We start from the raw sequence: 20,440 nt of genomic DNA on the forward strand, positions 1-20,440 counted from the left end.
TTTCTCTTCGTATTATTTCTCTGTGCCTTGTTCTGAGATTATCTGACTCGCAGGGGAACTGATTAATAAGGCAAAGCAGCCAAGTATTTCTCTAGGCTTGTTTGTTATGCTGTACATGTGTGCATATGGTAAATGCAAATAAACTCATCTTTATTTTATTCATAGTTCTAATGGAAAGTCTGTGTCATGGTCTGAACCAGGTGGAAGACATGTTCCCAAGGGACAACACATGTGGCACAGACTCTCAATGCATGTAACGAGCAAGGAGACGGGATGCAATCAGACAGCGGTAATCAAGCCCCTCACTAAAAGTTACCATGGCCAAGGCACGAGCCTGACTTTTTCAGACATCAGCAGTAAGACTCTCTACAATGTGGTGGAGGAAGAAGAGAGCGAGCCAGTGCGCTTCAGCCAGCCCTGCAGCACTTCCATGGTGGTGCATAGGCGGGTGACAGCAACGCCCCCACTTCAGGCAATGGCAGAAGAAACCAACCTGTTCTTACCTGAACAGCCCCCCAAGAGTCTGGTGCTGCAGCAGAGATCTATTGTGGAGCAGCTACAAGGCGTGGTCAGCAAGTTTGCCACCGGCATTCCTGACTTCAACTCTGTGATCCCCATGCCCAATGCAGGGAATGGAGGGAGGGCCCTCTACCAGCCTCCACTGCAGCAACAGCAGGTGCTTCCTCTCCAGATGGCCACTTTCAGTGAAGAGCCGGTCTCGCCGCCGGCCGACGAGTTGGAAAGCGAGAAGTTTAAGCTCATCCAGGGATATGTGTACGAGAGGCCGGAGACCACGGAGGAGGAGGAGGAGGAGGAGGAAGAGGAGCAGGCGACTAGCAAACTCACTCTAGAAGACTCACCAGCGCTGACGCCTCCATCTCCTTTCAGAGATTCGGTGGCTTCTGGCAGCTCGGTGCCCAGCTCCCCAGTGTCGGAGTCAGTGCTCTGCACCCCCCCAAACGTGACCTACGCTTCGGTCATCCTGAGGGATTATAAACAAAGCTCCTCCACTCTGTAGAATGAGGATTACATTAAGATGTGAACAAGGAGGACTTCGGCTGCTGTCAACTGGAAATTGCTGGGGCGGAAGAACCAAGACGTGGGTGGGGGAGCATGAGAAAGCAGAATGTGATGTTATATGTGATGCAACAAAAACTGTATCCTGCACTAAAAACGATCTATTTGAGGGCTCAAATTATTTAGCCGTTAAAAAATAATTTAAAAAGTGTTGTACTTTGAGAAGACAATAGGAAATTCTGACAAAGCACAAACCCAATAAACAACTTCTATAGCAAAAAAATGAGTAAACATAAAAATCACTCACACTCACACACACTCTTGGTAATGCTTGGAAATGACTCTGGATAAATGCAACCATGGATAAGTCATTAGCACATCTCATGGCTGTAATTCTTCATCTGGTGCAGAAGCAGCAGACTCAAGAACTGGAAGGGGCAGGGTGTACAGGAATGAGGGAAGAGATCTCTGTCTGGGAGTTTATATATATATATATATATATATATATTTCTTCTGGTTTAGTAGGTGGATAAAGTGCAAATGTAAGTCACTGTAGTGTGTCTGTTGGGGAAAAGCAAAGACAACATGCTGACATATGATTTTAAAAGAATTTTGTCGGAACAATCAGTTGCTCACATTAGATTTTCTTTTTTAACTTGTGCTGATTTTGAAAAGGGGCCAGGATAATCGCAACATTTTTTGTGATGAAGATTCAAGAGGTCTGGTTAAAAGAGCCTTTGTTGTAGTACTTGTAATGTTCCAAGTACTAAGAAGAACTGCCCTTTTGTATAAGATTGCAAGCCGTGTGGCTAAACTGTTACATTACATTTACCGTAGCAAAATATTTACCAACTAACCTTTCATAATACAATATATTTGCCATGTGATTACATTGTTTTTTGTGTTACTATAGGAATAAATACATCAAAAATAACTGTATACTTATAGCAACAATTACTACTTTAAACAAAAAGGCAATTCTTTATCGTGGGTCATAAAATCCATCGTAGAAGCAAGAGAATGAGTGTATGATTGTGTCTGTGTGTGTGAGTATAGTATGTGTGAAATGTAATGTCTAATAACTGCCACTGGAAGATTGTCTTACAAATATACATGGATATTTTTATGTTCCAATCATGTTTTATAGCATTGTTACAAATATACAATAGATCTTTGAAGGTTTGTATGCTGTGCTAACACAGTTTTCATATATAAGCTAAGACGGTTGTTACCCTTATAATAGATGCTTTATTTTGCAGATATTTTATTATGTGGAAATATGCTATTGATCACTAGTGCTTTGAGAGCTTGTTACTTTCAATGTTTGCAACAAGTGTGGTTAACCGAAATAAAAAGTCTGTTTTAGAAATCTTGTACATGCCAGTGTTAAAACTATAAAGGCAAGACTGGAAAAAGTATTTAGACCATTTCTAGTTATTTCAGATAGTTACAAATAAAATCATGTTGAGACAAGAACTTTCACCAGTGCTTAAGGTGTACACAAAGACCCAGATCTATTCAGCATTGTCCATTTACCTCTCAGCCTCTTCTACTTACACGTCTTCTTCCCGGTCTCTGTGTTTTTTCCTCCCTTTTCGATTTTGCCTCTGTGGTTTCCCTTTCTGCTCTTTTCATTTTTAATGGTCATTCTTATGCTTCTCTCTTTCTGTCCTTCACACCTTCTTCTCTCCACATTTCGCACATTTGCCAAAGATGGGCCTAAACCAAAACCCCGCCCCAAACATTCTTAAATGTTCTGGGGTTCAAAATCCAGATCCAACTCTTGTGGCTTTAGTGCATCAATTCAATGAACTCTGATTTGTTTGATTTGGTTTGTTTCATTGGTTGTTTTTTGTTGTTTATGTATGTGATATTATGTTATATAAGCCACTCATATGGAGCAGATCCTCAGCTCCTGTAAATTGTCATAGCTTGATTGACTTCAGCTGAGGATCTGTCCCATAATTTTCTCTTGATATTTGTGAAGTGTTCTTTTCATGCCAACATAATGACATAATTGCTTTTTGTCATAGGTCTTGTATGTTTTCTGCCAGAATTATTCTGAATTCCTCATATTTATACTTGATTTTTTTCCCTTTTATTTCATTTTTACTCTAAAAATGCATGTCGCCAGTAATCAATTCTTCTGTTAAAACCCAAGTGTTTGTTATTTTTGATTGAATTATATAGCAGCAGCATTAAAAGAATTGGCCGGTACCCCAAATCAGAATCAATATTTAATCCTTACTCTTTTCTTTTTATGATATTCCTTTCAATATGACTTGTTGCCAATTGCTATTATCATCTTGATGTAAAAAGCATGAATTGACTTTGCCCAAAGAAACAGCTACATCTTTGTCAAAAGATCGAGGTCTCTGGTCAAACCTAAAGATGCCTTTGGGTTTCTTTATGTTGGCTCACAGTTCTGTTTTTTGTTTTTTTAAACTGTAGATAGATTAAAGAAATAAGAAAAAATGTTTTATCTCTTGATAAGCATACTAGCAAAGGATTACATCTTCTCATACCTATTATTAGTATAAGATGTTTTGTGTTGCTACCAATAGCAACAGGGCTAGTACTTTGAAGACATGAGTTAGATAAGACAAAGTGATTAATAGATATATAGACATGTATGCCTATGGCAAATTTTTGGTTGTCTGACCTAGCTGATTTGAACACATTAAGCACTGACTTTACTACTGTTTAATCATAATATCATGAGTAGGAGTTTTCTTGAAATTCAGTATAGTAGCTCTAAGTTTGTAATTGTTAAAACTGTAAACATACACATAAATAAAGTGTATCTAAAGGGCAAGAACTCACCTTCGTGTATGTGGCTGTACAAGCTATTAAACTTCCTGTAAAAGTTATTTCTTTTGGCCTGTCAGATGCTTGATTAAAATGGCCTTTTTGTCAAAATGATCTTGATGATGCTGTATAATAAATATTTTCTATTTATTATTTTAAAAGATTCTTAATTTTTGTTTCATGAGATAAATTGAAAATGCCTAATAGTGTATGCATGCGAGAAACTTTATCTACGTGAGTGGTGTCATTGAGGAGTTACACAGTAAGGTTAAGCACAATGCAGAAGTGTTTGCAGGATTGGGCCCTAGGAACCTGGTCCCACAAAAATTCATTCAATGGGACTATTAAATATTTGTATTATGGTAGTGGCATTGTGTGGGGCGCTAAACACGAGTAGCCCTTATTCACACAAGTGATCCCATTGATCACCACTCACATAGATAAAGTTACTCACATGCATACATGCCTATCCATAGACCGTAAAGAAGAATTTTAGCCCACAGCATTACATGACTGGGAGAAAACCAGTTTATTAGCTGAATGCATTTCCTCCAATGCAGGGATGCCCAATGTGACTGACAAGGAGTAAGACAGTAAAAAGCCCTCTTCTTGTCACAGCATCCCAAAGAGGTGTTAATGGAGCAGTCACTGTTAAAAATTCTTTTGCTTTTTTTGTCTTCATTTTGAAGACGTCCTAGGAGAGGGAGACCCGAAAGCCCTAAATAGCTTAATGTTCTCTCACTCTACGTTCAAAAGTATGAAGCAAAAAGAAAAGGACCAGATTCTGTCTCCTCTTACTTCCCCGCCCTCCCCCTCCCCCCACCAGTCTGATGACATAAAGGGGCTGCAGTGAGCCAGGGAACTGGCACAGGAGCAGTGTAAGACCAATGAAAATGGAACTATACTGTTCCCTATTCATAGACTTCAGTATACTGGAGCCATCCCCACAGTGTTTGCGCTTTGGCGATTCTGGGCTGAAGAGCAAGCCAGGTAAGGTGGCCATAAATCAGCCCTCTGCCAGGCTACATGCTCAGAGCTGCATCTCAGGGCACACAACACAGAATTTATTCCAAAATATTCGAGGATGGTGAATAAAGCTTTGGTTCTGATGGTTCATTCCTGGACCTAGTCTTACCCCGTGAGATATATGTATATATACTAAAATATGTAGGGCCTGTTTTATATATGCATTCATTTAAATCAGATGTGCAAAAGATCAGAATCCGTGTTTTCCTTTCCCTGTTCTTTTAAAGGCACAAATACTTTTATTTTATGAAGGAACGTTTGCTAGAAGACAAGTTCTTAGACATACCCTTTAAAGTGAATTGTGTTGCATATTTAGCACATTCAATTGAATATATGATTTTTCAGAAGTAGTCTTTGGTTGGCAGGATTTCTGACTTCTGTTTATATTTTATTTAAAAAAACCATCGGCACTGTGAAAATCGCGGGCCTGATTCAGGCGTTTAAATCACGAGTAATGTCATTGCCGCCAGTGGAGCAACATCAGCATAAAACTGACATGAGACAAGAATCAGACCCCCGCATGTTTAAAACAGAAATCCTGCCCTGGTTACGTGACTCCCTAGACCTTCGGCTATCAATGCAGCCACAGTTGAAAATATAAAACACATTTTGCTACTTACGTTCATTTCGTGGTTTGCATTTTGCTCAGGCTGGGTAGTGGAACGAGGTGAGCCAGCTTTACTTTCAGAATCTCGTCAGTTTTAGATGCTGGTTCCCGTGCTATTGTGCTTTGGGTTTGTAGCACTGAGGAAGGGTATTACAGCCTAAGTCATTTAAAATCACGTACATGGTTCTGTTCATGTTGTTTTTATTAATGTTTTTTTCATAAAAGTGCAACAAAACACACATTTACAGAAAGAGCAGATTGGGCACAGTCTATCTAAACAAACTTCACTAAATATGAGCAAACAACAGTTGGCAGAAATGCTAAAGGGAAGTACGTAGAAGGCCAGATTCTCCAGACTGTTAAGCCTGCATTGTGCATCTCTGGGCATTCGAAGGAGACTTTCACTTGGTTTTGTTGGACAATGGAGGATTCCCCTTGTGTAGGGTAATCCTCCAATGACACAGATCCACAATAGTAGTTCCTACATCACCCCATCCTGGCCCTGAGCATGGAGAGGGAAAGGGGCATTTCTACTCCTCTGCTACCAGGTCTCTCTTCAGTCTAACATAGCAAGGCATAACAAGATCCAGTGACTGGAAGTTGAAGTCAGGAAGATTTAAATTGGAAATAATAGGCATCTTGAACAATGAAGATAATTAACCACTGCAACAGATGACCAAGGAATGCAAGTAAATTTTCCATCATTTGGGGTCTTCAAATCAAGACTAGAGTTTTGCTAAAAGTTATGCTCTTGTTCAACCTTAAGGCATTAGGCTCAATGCAGAACTCCCTGGATGAAATTCTGTGGCCCATACCATCCAGGATGTACCCTAATTATAGATAATGTATTCATTAAATTGATTACTTAAGAATTCCTAGGATATCACTCTAAGGTTTGACAGATTCTTGTCCCACGATCAGGCCCTGTATTATTAAAATTACTGTTCAGTTGGGAACTCCTGTGTGCACAGTTGCAGCACTCATACTTTAGGAACCCTTCTGTATTTACAATAGTTTATTAATACATATAGCAAAGTCACAAAAACTCTAACCCAGCAAGATAGATATAATACAGAATGTAGATCTGCAAATCCATATGGTCACATCAAAACTTGCAGAACAACCTGAAACATTAGCCATGATCTTCCTCATCACCATCACCTTCCTCCTCCTCACCAGTGCCCATCATTCTGGCACCTCACCTCTCTCTCCTCCGGCACACAGGCTGGGATACAATTTTACAATATATTGATGCCATTATGCCTAATGCATATTCAGTAGGGGTTTTCTCCTTTTTCCTTATTTGTATTTCCTCACTCTACTAATGTTGGGGTGCCCTCCTCTCGATTAGTATGTTAATGATCTCAACTTATTATCATATACATCAGTTCATTACCGTGGCACTCTTGTGGTCAGATATCTGTAGATGTTCTAGCCTAAAATATCTAAAAGCTGGTATGTTCCTGTGTTGGCTGGTGTCGTTATGGATAAACTTTCCCCTTAAATGCTATTCTCAGTTCCCCAAACTTAGGGGTGACCATTAGGCCATTTATCTGTGCCAAAGTTTGTAGGCCTCAAGCCTTATGCTAACTAGTGAAGTCAATGTCTTACAGGATACAGGCCTGTAGGTTCCTTGTGCCACTGCTAAATAAAATGAATGTTAAAACTAGCTCTATGGGCTACAAGTAGGACAGATTAGATTATCATAATACTCACTACTGACCTTGCATCTGTGCTGCCAAAATGACCCCTGTAGATCACAGGCAGCCTGCATAAGAGAAAACATCCTTATCTTGGGTAAGGGGGTAAACTGGTGCCCATCGTCCTCATGACCCTGTAACAGAAAAATGGCTTGATACCACTTTTGGCCCTGTCTCCAGACTTGTGCCAAGGGCATCTTAGCTGCTCTGAGGCTCTGCTTCTCCACTGGCTTGCCCTGTCCATGGTAGGTTTGGCATTCTGACCTGGTAAGATTTTGCAACTACTTTGCAAAGGCGTAAATGATTTAAGATAGCGAAAGGCCAGGGGCAATCAGGCCCTTGGTGTTTAAATTTGAGCAAAGTGTTTGTCATTATTTAGGGAAGAACAGCTGAAAGGATTGATAAAAGCTCTTTTATACAAAGCCTAAATGTTGTCTTTTAAAATAGTTCTTAAAGGAAGCGGGAGGTATGGAGAGCCTGCTGTTATTGGGTTGTTTTGTTGGGATTTTTGTCAAATAAATTAATCACTAAAGAGATACTTGGCAAGCACCATTCTATCAAAGCATCAGGAAGTGGATGCAAACCTGTGGTGAATATGAAGGTTTAGGTTTGTCAACAATGAAGTTTCCAACAGGCATGTTAAAACAACAATAAAACAGTACCATGTGAACAATGTTGTTGCATGCCCTACATCTGGAACAAAACCAATGGCTCTGTGAGCCCTGCTAACTTCAAAACACAGATGTTAGCAGAGAGAGGAGCATGTAAATGGCTGAAAAAAGACAACTTCTATTTTCAGTGCTCTGACTAATCGCATTCCTCTCAAAAAATGATCAATGCATCTTTTGCTTAATAGTGTTGCAATGAGACTAACACCTTCCCAATTTAAATAAGTCCAAACAAATTCTGGGGGGGTGGGAAGGGGACTGTTTTGGCCCAGTGAAGAATTCTTTCACTAGCCTTTGTTTTAAACTTGATTTCATAGACAAACATACACATCAGCATTCTAGAGAAACACAAAAGTAAACCATTGTGATGACTTGTGCAGTCTCCCTACACAGAACTTCTAGGTCGTGAATCAGCTGACACTGATACCAAGGCAGATAGATTAAAACGGTGAGGATGGGAATGATGAGGGACTATTTATGGATGATGTTCACTACACCCACATATTTACTGTTCACAAAAAATTCAGGCTCTATGTCAGAGGTGGGCAAATTACGGCCCGTGGGATGCATCCAGTCCATGGGACTGTCCTGCCCGACCCCTGAGCTCCTGGCCCGGGAGGCTCGCCCCCAGCCCCTCCCCTGCTGTGGCCCCTCCCCCCGCGACAAGGAGAAGAGGGAGTTGGATGGGTGGGGTTTCTGAGAGGGGCAGTCAGGGGGCAGGAAGTGGGAGGGGCAGATACGGGGCGGGGGCCAGGCTGTTTGGGAAGGCACAGCCTTCCCTACCCAGCCCTCCATACAGTTTCGCACCCCGATGTGGCCCTCGGGCGAAAAAGTTTGCCCACCCCTGCTCTATGTAGATGGAATGAATCCCATACAGAGGCAGCTTCCCTCCTCCTTGACTTCTGCTATTCCCCTCAGTGGCCTGAAATCAAGTTTTGTGGCCCCGCCACACTTGTTTTGTGTGGTGTTGGGATGGATCAGCGTAAAGGTGGCTCTAGTCCACTTCCACGGTCTGTCCCTAATTTGGCTTATGCAGAACCAGCATGGAGACCCTCTCTGTGGTGCAGAGGGAGTGCACAGGCATCCCCATGTGAGGGCTCTGCCTGTGATTGCTCCATGTAGCTTTTATGTGGTGCTTAAGTGGTACAGATAGCCCTCTACACAAGATTTAAATGGTTTGTCAACAAGCAGGGCCTATTACTCTCCTCAGGCAGGCTCCTTGAGGACAGGCTGGAAGTGTTCACCTGCTCATTTGACTTGATTAATCACAGCCAGCCAGCTACATCCTTCCACTGCACAAAGTGACATAAGAAAAGAAAAGAAAAGAAAAGAAAAGAAAAGAAAAGAAAAGAAAAGAAAAGAAAAGAAAAGAGGATAACATCATCTCAGGGGAGGAAAAAAAGGAGAATTAACTGTGCTGAATAAACTGTGTGTTGTTTGCCTTGAAAGCCTTCAAGATCCTTAGTTCTGAAGTCAATGGAGCTGCCCTGATTTGCACCTAAATGGAGCTGGAGATCTAGCCCTTCGTTTGTTATCTTGCCCTTGGGAATTTACATTATACTGAAGAAATTGCAATATCATCAAAGCAAAGAGCTTCCTTCCAGTGTCAAAGGCTAGTCCACCATCACTGGTAGTGGCAGCTGTCATCAGAACTGAGATTCTAAACAACTGTTTTCACAGGCCTGCATGGTAGGATTTTTTTTTAAATGTACCTTTAGATTAAAAATTCACATACTTTTTCTTAGCTAAAGGGTACCTTTTTGATGGGAAAAAATTGAGTTGGGATTTTTTGGGGGGTGCTAGTTTGAACACTGAAGCCAAATCTATTCAGCTACATTTGCATTTGGGATGTGTTAAACCCTTGTTGCCTGTTTTTAAAACGACTGCTAGCATAATGAACGGCAATAGAAACTCAGTATTGTTGCTCCACTGAACCTAGTGAAACTGCTGATTTCTACCAGTTGAGGATCTGGCCCACTTACATGTGCAATTAACTTTTGACTTTCCTGGTTTTTCTTTTAGTTTAAATTTTCAAGCATCATGTTACATCCATGTGTGTCTTGTGTTTACGTCTTCTTTTGCTGCTGCTAGTCTTCTTTCTTACCTTTGAGTGCTGCTCCCCTTAAACCCTTGGCAGAAGACAGAGGGAAAGGGTAGGATGCACCAATCTCCTAATTCCCTGGAAATGCGTAAGGTTTTCCAGCTGAATTACATTCTCCTGGCTGGGTTACAATCTTTTGTAATGTGGTGGTTCTAGTCTGAGTGCCGCCTTTGACTCACTTTTTGACCTCAGGCTGAGATATTTCACAGCTGGCTGTGGATTTGTGCCCCAGTTCCTATGAACATTTACCAGAATTGGGCATCAAAATCCCCTCGGGAGCTTGGAAATTCTCAGCCTGCATTTCTCTGTGCCTTAGCTTACTGTAAGTGCAAACTGGGTCGAGGGACAGATGAAGAGGCCATGACCCTTCTCTTGACCAGAGTTTCCCTCCTTGTAAAGTGCATATGATGTTATAGCAGTAGCAGAATAGTCTAGCAGTGGTTCCACCTGGTCAGCTGGAGCTTATTTTCCTTCTTGTTTCCAGCTCCAAAAAGTCCTTGGAGTCTGTGACAGTCACTGGAGAGGAAGGGCAGCAGAAGCCAACGTAAGTGCCTCTTCTGCTACATAAGGGTAGAAGGAGAGAAAACAGAAGTTCCCTTCAGGTCCCAGAGCTCAGATTATACGGCTTTGGGAAGCAGTATAGAACGCTGAGATAGACAGAGTGACTGGTGGTCCTGGAGCTACCAGACACCAGCAAGAGAAGTATGCCATGATGGGCGGGGGAGAAAAGAGAAGTTTGAGGACTCCTGGTATAGTGAGCTCAGCACTGGTCAAGCAGCCAGGAATCTCCAAGTTCCATTCCCAGCTCTGTCATTGTTGCTGTGTGGCCATGAGCAAGTCACACAGGCCAAAACTGGGTGCTTCAAGGCAGGCACCCAAATCCATTTTTCAGGCATCAAAATAAGTGGCTGGATTTTCAGAGCACTGAATTCCCACTCAGACCAGCCTCTGACATGAAGGCAGCAGTATCCAGTGTACTTCTCCCTCCACAGTAAGCTGTATGGATGACTACCATGCTCATGCGCACTCCCTCCCCACCCTGATAATGACTAGTTTTCAAAACTTTTTGAAGCCAACATGTTTTAAGGGGCAAACAGCACTGGCACACCCATCACTTAGTGGGGTTTCTGTTGAGCAATTTGAAGTACTCCCTCCCATGAGAGACTGAGCTCCGCATGTCTGGGAACAGGAAATCAGGGATTAAAGCCAAAACAAGCTGGCTGGCAGAGCACAGTACACTAGGCCAGGCCTACTCTGTACTCTTTTTCTCTGTTTATGTTCTCTCCCTCTCCAAGCTCTGCCCACTGGGAGTCACACTGCTTCTGTTCACAGCACCAAGGACAATACTCAGCCTGATCAAACATGTTGCAGAAAGCAGAATTTACCTTTTGACCTCAACTCCACAGCTCTGTTGTTATATCCAAAATTCACAGTTACTGTCAAAGATAATTTTTCACTTATGACAGAAACAAGCAAAGGAACTCAACACCAGAACTGTTCACCTTTTAAGAAACCGTGAAAAGGATGTAATTTGGCATGCAACACCTTCTAATGACTTTTGGAATTATAAAGAATTATTTCCAAGGGGGGAAATTGTTCCCCCAGGATCCACAGACAGAGGAGATCCTCCATGCACAGATTTCCCCCTTCCTCTAAGAAGCAAGAGCCAATTGCCTCTGCAGCACTATGCCTTCCTGGATGCTCTAACTTTTGCTCCGTGGCCATTCCATTTTGCAGAACCCCCAAAGTGGTGGGAAGTTCTGGGGTATCAGCTTTGAGAAGAAGCATGCTGTCAGGGAGTGGGCCAAGGGTGCCCTGGAGCTGGTGTGAATGCAGAAGGCTTCCATGTGGATGGCCCTGGCCTCAGGCAGATACCCTAAAATCCCACTAGTTAGAGTTCCTCTCTCAGTTGTCATCCATCTATAGGGCTTGCCTGATACTGCATGCTTGCAAATTTGCCCCCTAGCATTCAGCCAACCATTACAGTGCTGCCTCCAACGGCAGCTCACAGAGCCTTTCTCTCTCTCTCCCTAAGCCTGATCCTCTTCACCCTCAATGTCACTTCCTTTTCCTGTGAACTCTACATAACACAATGCTCTCTGTCCCTCCTAGAATGACCTGTCCTTTCCCACTGACCCATCTGTGGTGATAATTAATGAATCAGCTGGTTCATCACAATATAAAATTCCCAGAAGACAACCTGTCCCCCCCAAACCCAATTGATTGGACTCTCCTTACACAAAGACTGACTCCCACCATATGTAACTAAGACAACTGAGTCCCCAGTTACGAAAGAACTTTGTCTTAGGGGTGCTAGCATTGGCTGGCTTTAGACAGTTAGGCCTGTTGTTGTGGGTAAGGGACCCTAGTGATGAGGTAGGAAAGACAGTGTACAAACCTGCAACTCAGTGTAGGTCTCTTAGGAACTACTGTGTCAAGAGGGTACTTGAGCACCTGCTCCAAAAAAGGCTGGCTGGGTTCACAAACCTTCATAAGGATTACACAGCTCATTTGCAAATCGAAAGAGAGACTAAATTTGCTGAATAAATTATTCCCTATGAATAGTTTGCTCAGCTCTAGAATCTAGGAACTAAAACCTGAGTTGTAAAAACCCAAAGTTGTGACTATGCAAATACAACAGAGATAGTGTATTCCAAGTGTGCCCCATTATGTGCTTCTGACTCAGCTCAGCATGTGCTAAGTTCAGATAGTTTCTTTCAGCTGGTGATTTATTCAGTTTTGTTCTCTGTTCATTGTCATAGTGGATCATATTAGAAATAAATGTCCCCTTCTCCACCCCAACCTATCCAGTCATTGAGTCCGTCTCCCCATACAAGGGGCAGGAGACAGTTCCCAAGAGAGGGCATATCAAATACTAAACTTGTTAGCCAAGAAGTTGTAATTCATATCAAGATTCATCCATTCTAAAGCATTATAGCCAAAGCATGCCATAAGCAAAGAGTAACACTGACATAGTGACTCCCAGCTGGGTATCCAAATGCATTTGAGTTATAGGCCTTCCAGTTCCATAAGTCTCATACTGATAACACAATGTCTAAGGGGTTCCCTGTCATATGCCTCTTTGAAGCCAGTCTGAAGCACCTTTTATCCTTAAGGGATGCCAGATATCTCAAATGGTACCCTGGATATGATTGAATTAACGTGATCGGGACTGTCGAATCAGAACCCTGCTTCCAACACAGAGGGACATAGAAGATTGTAGCAAAAAGGCTTTCCTTTTTCAATCTAAATCGGAATGTGTTTGTCAGGGACCAGAGGTCTCAATTGCTGGTCCACAGGGCTTTCTGGAACTAGCAAGTGCCAACCTGCCACTCAGTGACTTGCTAGCAGTTGCTAGAACTAGAAGCACAACTCTGGCGGAGGACTCCAGTCCTGGGATCTGACTGGCAGAACTCTTGGGATCCTGATTGGTTCCCTACTTCTATTTAAACCAAGCACAGGAGCATGATGTTGTCCATGCAACTGGGTTTCCCTCACTTAGGACTGCTTCCCCTGTAATACCTGCTCCTACTGCCTGAATCTGATCTCCTGGTAACCTGAGCCTGTCTGACTCTCAGTCTGCCCGGTTATTTTCAAAATTTTTGTATTGGTGACCCCTTTCACACAGCAAGCCTTTGAATGTAAACCCCCCCAATTAAAAATGGGGGGGCAGGATTTAATGGAGGCTCCGGGCTGTTAGCCCCACAGAGCTCACAGCTTGTGACCCCCATATAAACACCTTGAAACCCCCTGAGGGGTCAAGAACCCCAGCTGGAGAACCCTAGCCTGTCTCAGGCTCTGATTTCCTGGTATCTGAGCCAGCCTAGCTCCTAACTCCTGCTCTGACCACTAGGTCAGCCTGCCCATGCCTTGGTCATGACAGTACTGATGATGATGCAGAATACTTTAGAGGCAACATGTCTCACTCCCTGTAATGGAATCCTCTCAGCTCCAAGGCACTTATATTTTTATTTTATTGTTCCAGCTTATTAAAAAATAACCTACTGATGACCTTAGGTACATATACAAAAATGTTATCAAACCACATATGTTAGCTGCCTGAGTTCTGCATATCAAGAGTTTTTTTTACTGCAATGGCCTTCTGCTCAGCTTAGAAATAGGCATATCCCATTGAAAAAAGAGACAAAAGAATGTAAGGAGGATTTCATGATCGAGAGTATTGTGTGGTGCTCCTCTTTGCTAGACCAACCAACATCTGAGCATGCAACACACAGGTTTTCTCTTTATAGTCTTGTTGCCTGACTGAGACTGAGCACCAGTTGTGCTGAACTGAGCCCTGAGGTTAATCATCCAGTCAGACCAGTTTTACTAACATTTTCCCAGTGGTTTATTCTCTATTGGCAGTTCTGAAAGTTGTCACAAGTGGCTGGTACATATTTTAAACAGGCTCAGGCAAAGAAAAGTCATGTCTTTACAGAAGGCTAGTTTTAGTTTTTACCTGTTCTGAAAGCAAAGCCCTCTTTGAACCAATGAAGAAGTCAGACAATCAAAGTACCATATCATTCTACTGTACCTTTCTGTAGAAATCAGTGGTGATCCCATTAGCTTGCCACCAAAGAGAAGACCAGATATATATTTACTTTAAAAAAATACACCTAAAAGGAACATGGATGGCTGGGGGGAGTTCATAATTGGTTAGGAAGCCTTTCACCTATCAATCACTGATTTGAACCTGGGCTAAGTTGACAGTAATTGTGTGGTCCAATCCTCACCTTCTCATCTGACAACTGGCTGGTGGTAAGTGGGAAATGAATTGGTGATCTCAGTCCAGTACCTAACAGACATATGTCTACATCATAATTGGTACTAACTGGTACCCTTCTTGACAGTCACAACAGAGAGCTTCAGGCATCATGACTTAACTATCGTCTCACATCTAGTGACAAATCCAGGATAGAGTTGAGGTGCAGAAGTGTTATAGTGAGGAGAAGCTGACATTACAATTTCCTGTACTCTTCCTAGCTTATAGGTAAGCAGTGGATTTAAATTGCCAAGGCTGATAATATGCATTACATTTATTTAAATAATTTATTTTAAAAGTTCATTCTGGCTTTGAAGCTTGTGCCATTTTAAGCCCATTAAAAGAGCAGTGTGTCTGGAATGGTAATATTTTACATTTCTACCAAGCCTTCCATCCTAGGGCCTCAATTATTTTAGAACATTTATGAATTTAGCTGAATTTTATAAGGTAGATAGGTATTATTATAATACCCATTTTGCAGATAAGAAAGCTGACACAAAGAAATTAAGGCCAACATTTTCAAATTTGGTTGTGTAGTATATGGAGAACAGATTTTATTCTGGTACAAATTCATCAAAGCAACTAATTGGGCGCCATCTTGAAAAATTTCCTTGCTTTCTCTCCTCTGACCCCCTGGAGCATGCTCAGTACAGCCTTAGGGCTTCTAACAGTAAATAGCTATTCTCGCATTGGCCGCCGGGAAGGAATAAGCATAACAAAAATACCTACAACATTACACTCCTCCCCCTTTAAATGATTAGTAATAATACACTGAAAACATGAACAGTATAACAACAAAACAGAACATCCTAAGAGGCTGCGGTAGACTACCCTAATCCTCATGCCATGACAAGGGATTATTCTTCCCTTTCTATCATAAGTACCTTACTACTACAAGTCTAGTCTGTCTCTAGGTTTGAGAGATTTTTCGGGAATGGCATGGTGAAAACACCTGTAGTCCTTCATCAGTAGCAGATGAGTAAAAGATAAGGCTTTTTGCGCAAAGGTTTTATCGCCAAAGTGCCAGTGTAAACACCTTGCTTGCTTTTCTCGTTGTAATTGGCCTCAGGAGGTGTCCCACAATGCCTGCAGTGACTGCTCTGCTCATTGTTTTGAACTCAGCAGCCCTGCAGGCATGTGCCTCTCCCCTTTTAAAGCTCTGTTCTGACAGCCTGTTTGCTGTGATGCTCTGTTCCAAAACAAAGAGCAAATCATTAATGCTCCTGTGGAATGCTCCTGTCCTGCTGTCTCCCACACTAAAGAACACAGAGGCAGGCAAGCAGGCAGGCAGGGGTGGACGTGTGTGAGAAAGAAAGTCTGTGCTCTGTAGAGCCAGGGAGGGAGGCGGGGGCGGGGGCCGTTGTCAGGGTTTCCCCCTCAGGACAGGTTGCTTTCGGCAGCTGACTGAACTTGGGAGACAGCATGCCGACACACTCACTCTCCCTCAACACACACTGTCTGTCTCTCCCCCTCCTCCCCATACACACACGCTCCCTGTCACACACACTCCCCCGACACTTCAGTTGAAAAGCAGATTGCAATCTAGTAGGATGCCCGTGGACAATGGGCTTGAGAAACCTGCATCATATGACGCTGTACCTGCCCCATGAGGCATTGCAAACCCTTCCCAAAGTACCCTGTGGCCAGTTGCCTGGTGGGATAGCTACCACAGTGCACTAGTCTCTTGTCATTGCAAGAGCTACTAGTGTGGATGCACTCCAGCAACACAAGGAGCACAGTGTGGACTTGCAACAGCAGTTTAATTAAAATGCTTTAATAAAAGTCGTATAACTTTTGGTGAAAAGACTTGGCAGTGTAGACATAGCCTCAATCACCCAACTTCTGGACCAACTTCTGTTGGTGAGAGAAACAAGCCACACAGAGGTCTTCTTCAGCTCTGGGAAAGGTGGAACAGATTGTTTAGCATAAGTAGTTAGCACATATTGTAAGGGACCAGTCAAGGTAGAGCGGTATGTTAATACCTCTGCAGTAATAGCATGAAAAGAGGGGAGTTAATGGGTTACAAATTGTTATAAGTCATAAATCCAGTGTCTCTGTTCAGTCCATGATTTTTAGGCTATGTCTACACTGGCAATTGAATGACAAAACTTTGTCTTTCAGAGGTGTTGAAATCTCCACCCCACTCCTGAAAGACAAACGTTTTGGTGACAAGAAGTGCCAGTGTGAACAGCGTATTGTCGGCAGAAGTGCTCTCCTGCCGACAACGCAAATGCAGGTCATTGGGGGTGGAAGTATTTTGTTGGCAGGAGAGCTGACAAACAGCAGCTACACAGTGCGACTTTTAGCAGCATGGCTGTAGCAACACAGCCTTATGGCTAAAAGCTGTGTAATGTAGACATAGCCTTAGTGTCTAGCAGAGTAATGAATTTAAGCGCCCAGGTTTATCTTTTGAAAGTGTTGTGCAGGTTTCCTTTGAGGATGAGGACTGATAGGTCAGATATAGAGTGATCCTTTTGTGAAAAGTGTTCTCCCACAGGTGATAGGGTGTTTTTGTCTGTTATCACTTTCCTGCGTGAGAATGTAGTGATTGTCTGGTTTCACCCACATAGTTGGTATTGGGACATTTAGTGCACTGGATGACGTACACCACATGTTGTGCTTGGCATGTTTAGCATCCATGGAGCTTGAAAGGTGGGTTGTGTTGATCATTGCAGCAGTGGAAATACGTTTGCAGGTTTTGCATTGGTTATTCTGGCAGGGTCTGGTGCCACTTTGAGGGGTCTGTCCTGGTCTGTGAGGAGCTTGCCTCTGATTATGAGTTTAGAGAGGCGGGGGGTTGTTTGAAGGCAGAAAGGGGGGTTCAGGAAAGATTTCTTTCAGGATGGCGTCCCCATCAAGCATGGGTTGCACTTGTTTGATGGTACCCTGTATGGGTTGCAGTGTGGGGTGGTAGATGACAAGGGGTATGCAGCCAGAGGTGGTTTTATTTCTGTATTGAAGTGGGTTCTCTCAAGGTATTTGGGTGGCCCATTCCATGAGGCAATCATCCTCACTTTAACAGCTTCCTCTGGGTATAGAAAGTCCAGATGAGTCCTTAGTTTCCTTCCCACTGAGAGTTCTGCAAGTGACTTTCTTGTTGTGGCTTGTGGTGTCACACGACACTCAAAAAGAAGCCTGCTCAGCTTGGCTTCTGTGGTCCAAGGATACCATCTTCTTCATTCCCTCTTTTATGATTGGCACAGGCTACTCCACTAGGCCATTTGAAGAAGAGTAATATGGAGCCGTTCTAATGTGTTTGAAGCTGGTTTGTTAAATAAGTTCCTGCAGTGAACTGGGTACTACTGTCACTCACCACTGCCTCAGGCAATCCAAAACTAGAAAATGTAGCTTGTAGTTTGTCAGTTGTGGCCTCTGCTAATAGAAGAAGGTGGGGTGGATTATTTTTTCACAATCCTGAGCAAAGTAGTTAAGCTGACCTATCCCCCCCACCACAATGTAAACAGCACTTCCATCAACCTACCTATTGCCTGTCAGGGAGGTGGATGACCTACGCTAACAGGAGAACCCCTCCCGTTGTCATAAGTCATGTCTCTGTATGCAGTGTTTCAAGCCCTTAGTCTCTCTTTTTATCTGTGCAGCATCAGTTAGAGAAGTGGGCATTAGTTCAATAAGGAGGATGGTTTCTGTAGGCTGAGGTAGTTTTGGCAGGCTATCCATTACCAGGCATATACTCAGAGCATCTGCACTACCCAATGCTTTTCTAGATTTAAAATCAAACCCATAGTCATAAGCTGATAAGGTGAGAGCCCATCTCTGAATTCTGGCAGCTGCCATAGGGAGTACAGGTTTGCTCTCACCAAGCAGACCTTTGAGAGGTTTATGGTCTGAATGTATAACAAAAAACCTGTGATATAGGTAAGAGTGGATCTTCTTTACCCCAAAAACTGCTGCTAGCCCTTCTCATTGTAGTTGGAAATAATTTTTTTCTGCTGAAGCTGGTGACCTCAATGCATAACTGATAGGATGCTCAGCTCCATCTGACATTCAATGGGCTAGTACCACTCCCTCCCCAGATGGTGAAGCATCACAAGACAATACTTAGTTATTTTTGGCTATCATCATGAACTAAAAGTTTTGATGACTTTAGCAATTTCTCTGCTTCTGTTCAAGCTAATTTTTTGTTTTGGATCCCACTGGAATTTTATTCCTTTCTAAAACAGTTTGTGTAATCGAGCCAACACAGATGCCAAGCTAGATAAAAATTTACCATAATAATTTAGCAGACCTAGAAAGAATTTCAATTCAGACAATTGGTGTGGAGCCTCAGTAATCGCCCTCACATTCTCCTCTATTGAATGTAAGCCAGTGCATCAATTCTGTTTCCCAGGTAAATGACTTCAGCAGCCTGAAAAAATACACTTCTCCCTCTTAAGATGAAGACCTGCATCCGCCAATTTTTGCAGTACCCAATCTAAGCCAACAAAAATAAATATGCTTCTAAGACTAAAACCTGATTTAATAAACTAGAGTCTCTTCTTCACACAAATGTTTCTCACCAAATCTCTTTTCCAGCATGGCTCACCAAGCTCTCTGGCCAGGACCCTTCATAGAGCTTTGAGTACTCGGTTCCTTCGTCTCCTCAAGTGAAGGATATTGTAGGGGTTCTCTCCCCATCTCTTATAGTCCCATAAGCCTTGGAAATGTGTTCTTCTGAAGAGTATCCCCAGATAACTTCTTATCCCTGCTGTGTGTAGATGCCCAGGTGTCTGGTGTAGAATCTATTCTCACCTGCTGGTGATTTTTACAGTGCAAATGATCTCTTCCTGAAACCTCTGGTATAAATGACTAGCCCATTGAATTTGGCCAAACCTGGTTTTATGTGTTGGCCTCTTTCCTTTGTCTGAAGAAAACCTGTTTATCACCTCCCCCTATGTGCCTGGTTTGAACACATTTTAGTCACAAATTTCCAGATCTAGTGTAAAGTTCTTTGTGGGCTTACCGTACAGGCATCACATATGAATATTAATGATCAGTGAGTTATTCATTTTCTACTGATATACTACATGCCACCTTTTGGGTAAATATTATGACAATATGCCATCCGGCAATGGGGTGCTCTTATGGTCACAGCTGCCCATGCCGTATTTACTGCACATTATTCAAACAGTGCTCTGAAGACAGTAATTAGTAATTTCTACATGGGGTTTCTATGGCACTTATCACTAGAGTATCCGAGTTCTTTGAAAACATCAGCTTATGTTTGTAACACCCCTGTGAGGTGAGAGTGTGGTATTATCCCCATTTAACAGATAGGGAACTGAGGCACAGACTGAATACCAGTTTCCCCCCAGTTCCCAGACTCCATTCCAGTCACCTTGCCCAGCCAGTTCCAGTCTCCCCCCACCCCAGCTCGCAGACTGTTTCCCTTTCTCTATCTCTGTCAGCTTCCAGTCCCAGTTTCTGCTCCCCTGCCCCAGGCTCCTTGTCCCTTTCTACTTCCCATGCCTCTGGTCTGACTTTTGTCCTCTCTGCCTTTGAATATGGCATCGTCTTCCTCCACACTGCCTGGGCCAAGCAAGGGGATCATTCAGAGCACAAGAGACAGTTTCTCTTCTTTCAGTTCAGGTGATTGGGCCTGGATCTGACCTGGCCTGCAGTGGCCCAGAGCTGCCATTGCAGGGAAAGTCCGGAGCAGACCTGGGCTACAACCTGTCCAGGGTGGATGGAATTGTCAGGGAACGTAGCTGCTAAAATCCCAGTCTCTACTGAGCAGGTGGAAACTGCAGTTTT

The 20,440-nt window shown here is 42.9% G+C and overlaps 1 protein-coding gene across 6 annotated transcripts in view; it reads left to right on the forward strand.

The window, feature by feature from the left end:
• Nucleotides 1-20,440, forward strand: part of GRM1 (glutamate metabotropic receptor 1) — a 339,475-nt gene that overhangs the window by 271,228 nt on the left and 47,807 nt on the right. For 3 of the 6 annotated variants that reach the window (XM_073337555.2, XM_073337556.2, XM_073337557.2), the window contains exon 9: nucleotides 166-3,986. The exons of 2 other annotated variants lie outside the window; for them this stretch is intronic. In XM_073337555.2, coding sequence (XP_073193656.1) covers nucleotides 166-1,018 — 853 coding nt within the window. In that variant the 3' untranslated portion in view covers nucleotides 1,019-3,986. Of the gene's footprint in view, nucleotides 1-165; nucleotides 3,987-20,440 lie in introns of those variants that run through there. One more of the 6 variants, XM_073337559.1, reaches the window with a different exon arrangement.

The sequence above is a fragment of the Lepidochelys kempii genome, chromosome 3 (genome assembly GCF_965140285.1).
Source record: "Lepidochelys kempii isolate rLepKem1 chromosome 3, rLepKem1.hap1, whole genome shotgun sequence".
Taxonomy (NCBI): Eukaryota; Metazoa; Chordata; order Testudines; family Cheloniidae; genus Lepidochelys; species Lepidochelys kempii.